The sequence below is a fragment of the Trichosurus vulpecula genome, chromosome 8 (genome assembly GCF_011100635.1).
Source record: "Trichosurus vulpecula isolate mTriVul1 chromosome 8, mTriVul1.pri, whole genome shotgun sequence".
Lineage (NCBI taxonomy): Eukaryota > Metazoa > Chordata > Mammalia > Diprotodontia > Phalangeridae > Trichosurus > Trichosurus vulpecula.
The window spans coordinates 228957246-228964903 of record NC_050580.1 but is presented as its reverse complement, the minus strand read 5'-3'; the positions used below and the strand labels follow the sequence as shown (position 1 = coordinate 228964903).

Here is a 7658-nt window from a genome sequence, read left to right as displayed (position 1 = left end):
TTACATACAGATATCTGCCATTCTGAAAATAACTGTTCTTTGAGAAGGTATTTAATAAATGTCTGGATTATAAAACCAGTAAAGCAGTGCCCAGCAGTAATTGTACTGTTATTTTCTTATCATTAAAAAAATGAATTTCAGTGTTTAAAAGGTTTTCAAAGTGGGAAAGTATGCAAAGATCCGCATAAATTTGTAACAGATTAATTTTAATAATGTTTTCTCTATTCCTCAGCCCTTCCAATTTTCAGTTAATGTTACCTTTTGCAGTTGGGATTTTAAAAAAGATTACTATTTTTTTTAATAGTTTTGACAAGAATGTTTATTTGTATTAAAGCAGAAACCAGTTCCTAAATCATTTTATACAGTTTGGTGTCCTTTAGACCAATACGATCCAAATTTAAAAACTGCCATTTTTGTGTAGTTTTCACTGCAACCTTCTATAACTTTTACAGAGTTCATGGTCCCTAATATCTCCCCACCCTCCATTTTTCCCATGTGGAAGGAGAGGAGCCATAGCGTACTTTTTAATGATACTTAGAGTCTTAGGAAACAGATACTGTTTGTTTTTGTTTAAGAGTAATTCGATTTGGGCACTCTGGGTGGATGGTCTACAGGGTTCCTTGTGGTGCATACCACAGTCTCCAGCATGATAAATCCTAGGAACTTCAGGAACCATGACTTTCCAGAAATTTTTAAAACAAGTTGTAGTCAAATACTGAAGAGTCCAGTCCCAGTTATAATCATCATAAGTACAGAAAACTTCTGTACACTCAATCAGTTTATGATATGTATCTCGAGTCAACACTAGGCCCATATTGTGCTCTGTGGATTTCCAAGTTTTCACTTCTACCTTGTCTGCTTTGCCAAAGAAACTTCGACTGACAGAATAAGACCCCAGGGAAAGCACATCACACTCGGGGCACTCCTGCGGTTTCAATTTCCACATTTTTTTGAGCACGTGAAAGAAGTCTGGGGCTAGGTAATGATCCTCCTCCAGAAAAACCATTAGACCAGCATAGTCCCGTAGAATCTTGACCCTCTCCCAAACAAAATGCAGCTTCCACCACCAGTGGTGTTTGGTTTGGGAAAACTTGGCCTCTCGGTAATGGCCGAACGAGTCCGGATATTCCGCGTTAATGCAGCCCATTTTCAAAGCTGCTTTCTTCTGCAGGTCTCGGGGACAATCTTTGGGATCGTTTCCGGGGAACTCGTGGGGGTACAGCTGGATGCTGAAAGGGAAAAAGACCTGCAGCACTGGGCAGAAATCTACCTCGGCAATCAGCTGATTGATCTCGGCCGACCAAAAATCGTGGCTAAAGATGACTAAGAGGTTACTGATGCCTTGGACCCTACGAAGCGAGTCCAGCAGCAGCTTGAGGTAGTCGGGCCGGTTGTGCACCTGGACCACCAGCACCAGCTCCGGCTCCAGCTGCGCCGGGCCCCCGGCGGCGCCTCCGCCGCCTCCTCCCCCACCGCCGGCTCCCGCTCCCCCAGCCGCCGCGTTTCTTAGCGTCTGGTCAAAGTTCACCTGGTACACCAGCGACCGGTACACCAGCGTCATGTTGTCCACCTCGGGCGGCGGGGCGGCCGTGCCGTTGGGAAACCTGCGGAGGTCGCCGGGGCCTGCAGCCCGCGCTGGGGCGGGCGCCGAGCCGGCGAAGGCCTCATTCTTCCGCTGGCGTCCGTTGCTGTTCCAGAAGACGAATCCGCAGGCGGCCACCACCAGCGTCAGAATCAGCACCTTCCGCTTGTAGATGCGGAACCTCATGGTCTCCGGGGCCGCGGGTCGGGGAGGAGGGAGCGGGATAGCTAGCGGCGTCCGGTCACGCGGAGTCTTGGCTTCGGCAGGCGCGCTAGATCGCCGTAGTCCCCCGCCCGTAGCAGCAACCAAGCCCCCCGCAATCCCTCGGGCTAACTCATCCCTGGCCCGGCGGGAGGTGGGGGCTGGGGCCGTCCCGAGGCCCTAACGCAACGGAGCCGCCGCAGTTCTCAGCGGCCCCACGCTGCCCTGGCGCGGCCCATTCTCCTTTTCAGCAGCCTCGGCACAGGCAGCTCCCCCGCCGCTAGGAGACCCAGCTCTCGGTGCTCCGCGCTCTCGCCATTCAGTACAGTGGGTCCAGAGGGAGCGTGCCTCAGCTTCAGTACCCTTGCCCCGCTCTCCTCCCGAAGCTTGAGCCAGCCTGTCCCCCTTCCGCGCTCATCCTCGCGAAGCCCCCTCTCCTCGCTGGCCCCGGAACGACGCAGGTGGCAGCTGGGTTCCAGCCTAGGCGGCGTAGATTGTGACACTGCTGGCAAACGTCTCTGCCCTCCAGCTCTCATCCCGCCTTCCCTCCCTTCTGGTTGGTGCCTATCAGTCACGTCTCGAGGCGTCCTACCAAAGCCTCCTGTAGCCCATTGAGCGGGAACACCGTCACTCCGTTGTAGTAGTCCCGCCCCTTCCCATCCGGCGCGGGCTGATGAGTTGGAGCGCAGGTGCCCAGGTGCTATTTGCATTGGGGCCAAACTGAGGGGAGTAGTCAGTCTATATCAGGTGGACCAAATCTTGGGGAACCCACTTTACGAAGTGACGGAGCCCCAATACAGGAGCATTCTTGTCCTCGTCGCTGACCTTCTGCAATAACGACACGTCATCCTTCCAAGCCTAGCTTCTGAGGAACAGGAAACTTGCATGAGTGTAGCAGGAACGTGGCATCTCTGGATCTCTGGAAAAGCATCATAGATGAGAAAGTGGAAGGTTACAAGAATGATCAAAAACCCAGCCGCCTGACTTTTTTTTTTTTGACGGAAAGTTAAATAAAATACATCTCTAGCCTTTGGGTTTTTTCTCGCTTTAAAAGTTCAAATCAAATGCCACTTCCTCAAGAAAGTTTTATGAGTCAGAAGATAGGAATTTGACTTGCTGCTCGACCATATACTTCTTAGATTATTTTTCGTTTTCCAATTTGTGCCTTGCACGGAGTAGGTGCTGAATATTATTGTCATATTTTTGTGATCTTGGGCAAGATTATTTCTTCATCAGCTCTAAATCTTTGATCCTGTGACGTTATGTGCTACTTTATTATTCGCTAATATGCACTATTATGCAGTAACTTATGTGTTATATATGTTAGAGTTTCCCCCACTCCCAGACTGTAATGTGAGTTCCTTGAGGACAAAGACTGCCTTACTTCAACCCCACCCCCCTCTCCAGCAAGTTGAATAAGAGTACTTAGGAAAAGAAATTTAATAATATTAGGTGACTCGATCCTCACAACTCTGTTATCCCCATTCTACAAATGAAGAAATGAGACTCTAAGAGACTTGTTTAAGACTAAGTAACTTGCTTAGTGTCAGATAGCTAGTAAATTAAAGATAGAATGGAAAGATTTGGATTCAAACTCCAGAGCTCTAACTTATATACCACCAAGTGTCTCAAAAAGATACTTTAATGAATTATACTGAACAGCAAAGGGAAATTGGGTAGTACCCTTAACCTATCCTGCAAAATGGCTTTTTTTTTTCCATAAAAAAAAATGAGCTTCTCCAATGAGGTCAGAAACTTTCTGAAGAAATCAAAACATGCAAAGAGGTCAAGCAAATTAAAATGTTTTTAAAGGTAATCAAGATCGAATGCAATTAAGGTATAAAAGAATAAATCAGTTAACTAACTCTAGGGAGGTGATTAAAAATGTTGGAGCTTCTGAGGTATATCTTAAAGATGGTGTACTATTTCACCTAATAGAGGGTGAAATAACAAATGTTTGAAATTTGAAAAAAGAACTTGAAAAGGAAAAGGACAAACTGGGCAGAAGAATGGGAAGAGGTGGGGGGAAAGCAAAATATTTCTTAAAGTTGAGGAGCTGGGGAGGGGAGAGAGGGATAAAAAAGTAATATATGCAGGTAGGGATCAAAAAATGTATTTTAAAAATAACAAAATAGAATCCTAGGTTCTGTCTTTGGGGTAGGCAGTCAACCAGCGTTTATTAAGAGCTTATTATGTTGGAGGTACTGTACTAAACCTGGGAATAAAAGGCAAAACAGAGTCCCAGTCCTCAAGGAGCTCACATTCCACTGGAAGACTAAACATACAAACTACTATGTATGTAAAAGATTTGTGATCTCAAATGAAGGCAACAGCAATTGGGAACTGGGAAAAGCCTCCTGCAAAAGGTCGATTTGAGATGAGTTCTGAAGGAAGCTAGGGGAGCTGCTAGGTGTATTTTTGTAGGGAGAGTATTCCAGGCATGGAAGATAACCACTGAAAAGGCAATCACAGTCATGCAAAACAAAAATGTACATACACAGTATGTGCAGTATAAATGATAGTCAGTCTTTGACCAGGCACTAACAATGAGTGAAACCGTTAAAGGATTCTTGCAGAGATAGAATTTGAGCTGAGCCTTGAAGGAAGGCAAGAAGTAGAAATGAAGAGGGAGGACATTCCACCCATAGTGGCAGCCAATGAAAAGACTTGGAGTCCAGAGATGGAGTTATAAGGACAGTAAAGTGTAAGACTAGAAAGGTAGGAAGGGGCCAGGTTGCAAAGGTCTTTAAAAGCCAAACAGATGATTTTATATTTGATCCTGAAGGTAATAGGACATTTACTAGAATAACAGTGGAACATTCTTCACCCTAGGGTAGGGTAACATGCTTCTGGGAACATAACATCATTGGGATGAGTGAGATCATTCAAAAGTGAACCACAAGGGATAAAAATTCGAGGCTAGGCAACTTGCACACCAATGCTTCCAGGCCCCTGATACCTTCTGGTGATGGTCCCAGAGTCCTGCTCACTGGGCAAGATCCACTGGCTACACATGTTGTTCTGTCAGGCTCATTGGGCCTGCTCTCTGCAGGGCATGTAGCTCCCCTAGGCTCACTTGACCTGTTCTTTGCAGGACCCATTGCTCTGCTGGAGAGCGATGGCCTCTGAAACTTACCACTTCTGGCTAAGCTGAAGCTCTTAGCTAGGGAGGTGCTAGGCTTTTTTCAGAAAGAACTAGAGCTCTTCCCCTAGGACCAGAGGAAAGCTTCTCCAGTTCTGCTCCTGTGTCTCTAAGGCCAGCCATTTTCCAAGCAGCAGGATCTCCTAACAGGTGTTGTCTTTCTTATTGAACCTCTCTTCTTAGGAGTTTGGGTTCAGGAAGCAATATCCTTGAATTTTCCTCTCAGGTTACATGCAAGCACACATCTCCATAGCCATGTGTGTTTCAGTGGCAAGATGCCAAAGTCAGCAGGTGAAAGGGGAGAAATAGAAATCCCCTTCTTTCCTTAATGTACTTTATGAGAAATGCTCCTAAATTCAGCCATCTTGGAGTAGAGCCAAGTGCTGAATTTGTAGCCAACAATAACAAAGGGAATGTTATAAAAGACAATCCAGGCTACTTGGATTATATAAAAAGAAAAAAAACTTACACAAATAATACAAAAGCAGCTAAAGTAAGAAGAAACGTTACATATTGTGGAAAAATCTTTGCACAAAAAAAGTCTCTGATGAAAGACTGATAGGCCAAAATCTACAGGTTTGACACAAATCTATAATATTTGAGCCATTCTCTCATAGACATGAAATCAAAAGATATGACAAAACAGCTCTCAGAAGAAATGCAAACTATCAACAACCATCTTAAAAAATTCTGAAAATTACTAGTAATTAGAGAAATGTAAAATAACAGAACACCTATCTATCAAAAAATAGTAAAAGATGGACAAATTCAAGGTGAGTGGAGCTGTTGAAAAACAGCCACATTATCCATTTTTAGGAAAAAATTGGAATTATGCAAGGAAAATGAGAAAGTTGTTCATATTCTTTGATATAGTATTTTCACTATTGGGTTTATGCCCCCAAGAAGGTTATTGACAACAAAAGGACTTACGTTTATTAAACTATTAATAGTGACACTATAACAACAAAAATATTTTTAAACAAACTGTCCAGTAACTAGAAAATGACTAAACAAAATGTGGTATGTGAATTTGTTGTTGTTGAGTTGTATGCTCTTCATGACCCTATTTGGGGTTTTCTTGGCAAAGATACTAGAGTGGTTTGCCATTTCCTTCTCCAGCTCATTTTATAGACGAGGAACTGAGGCAAACAGTGTTAAGTGACTGCCAAGGTCACATAGCTAATGTCTGAGGCTGGATTTGAATTCATAAACATGAATCTTCCTGATTCTAAGCACCGTGCTCAATCTACTGTGCCACCTATTAGTGCACCATAAAAAATAATGAATATGAAGAATTCAAAGCAATGTAAGAACACATGTAAAGCAGATTGAACCAAAATCAAACCAAAACCAAAAGAACAATACACACAGATTCTGAAACTTTGTAAATGAAGATAACTTTAAATGACAAGAAAATTAAGATTTTTTAAAAATTGGTTATTGTTGGTGCTAACTTACAAAACATAAACCTAGATTTTAATGAATAGAAAATTATTAAAGTTTCATGTATAACCCCTATCCCAAAGCCCATTAGTATGAGACTTTTTCCTTATTGAGGGAGATGCCCTGAGTGAGGGGTAGGGTAGAGTTGGCAAGAGCAAGGGAGTTCCAACTTTTTCAGTCCTCTTCAGCATTTTTCCAGCATCAAGGCACTCTTGGCTTTCAGTTTTGTGAGGGAAGATAGAAGAGGCCAACAAAACTTCAGATTGTGGAAGGAAAAGATTCTGGGAAGACATGATTGGAGCTGGCAGTATCTATCAGGTCCCTATCCCCAGCTTGCTACATCAGAGAATGCCGGGAGTTTCCCCTTGAGTAAGACGTACACAATCATTTGTTTATTTTGTTTTACTTAACAGTTTGGGAAGATTGTACTTCATAGGACATTCAATTTGGAGCTCACTGGAGGTATGTATGAAGTTTTGAAACAAAATGTATTAATAAATATTTTTAACAAAACAAAACAAAAAAGCAGTTCTCACAGCTTCCTGTAATTTGCATAAGACAAGGGAAACCAAGAAATCTCAAGTTTTTTGCTTTAGGCAGAAGTTGCCAGCAGATGTCCAGAATCCTGAAGCCCTTCATCATTACTATATCATATTTTCATGGAAGGTTTGTGATTTGTTTCTCAAATTCTATATCTTTTCTCCTTGGGGCCAAATGTTCTATAGCAATGATGTCAACCTCAAATACAAACTTGTGTGTTGCATATTGACTTAGTTTTAAAATGTAATATTATCTATGTTTTATTATATTTGTGTTTATTTTGTTAAATAATTCCCAATTACATTTTAATCTGCTTCAGTCTTCACTCAGGATTGTTGTGGGCACAATGAGGCCTGCTAGCTGAGTATTTGAGATCTCTGGTCTATTGTGTACTGTAATGATAATGTTACTTCTGTTTCTGCCTCTGTTCGTTTCACTCAAATACAATGCTTCTCAACTATGGATCCTTGCATTTCCTCAGATGAGTTATGTATTTTTTATAAATTAAATTATTTTATTATAAATCTAGCATTAAACATCTACACAACTAATTAGACCTGCTTTGCAACTATTTATATTTAAACTGGTGAATTTTGATGCATAAAATGTTGCAATTTTTGCCCTGTAAATTTCTATCAAAATTATTTGTCCAGTCATTCCCACTCACTTATAACTTTAAATGACGGCTATTCTTTTCACGTTCTGCTTTTCAGTTTTGCATTTTTTCAAAGAGATCTTTCCATATATTCC

The 7658-nt window shown here is 42.4% G+C and overlaps 1 protein-coding gene across 1 annotated transcript; it reads right to left on the bottom strand.

Moving 5' to 3' along the window:
• Positions 1–291: 291 nt before the first annotated feature.
• MGAT2 (alpha-1,6-mannosyl-glycoprotein 2-beta-N-acetylglucosaminyltransferase) lies at positions 292–2513 on the bottom strand. The gene has a single exon (XM_036734661.1). The coding sequence runs from the start codon at positions 1766–1768 to the stop codon at positions 425–427; it is 1344 nt and encodes a 447-aa protein (XP_036590556.1). The 5' UTR covers positions 1769–2513; the 3' UTR covers positions 292–424.
• Positions 2514–7658: the final 5145 nt, after the last annotated feature.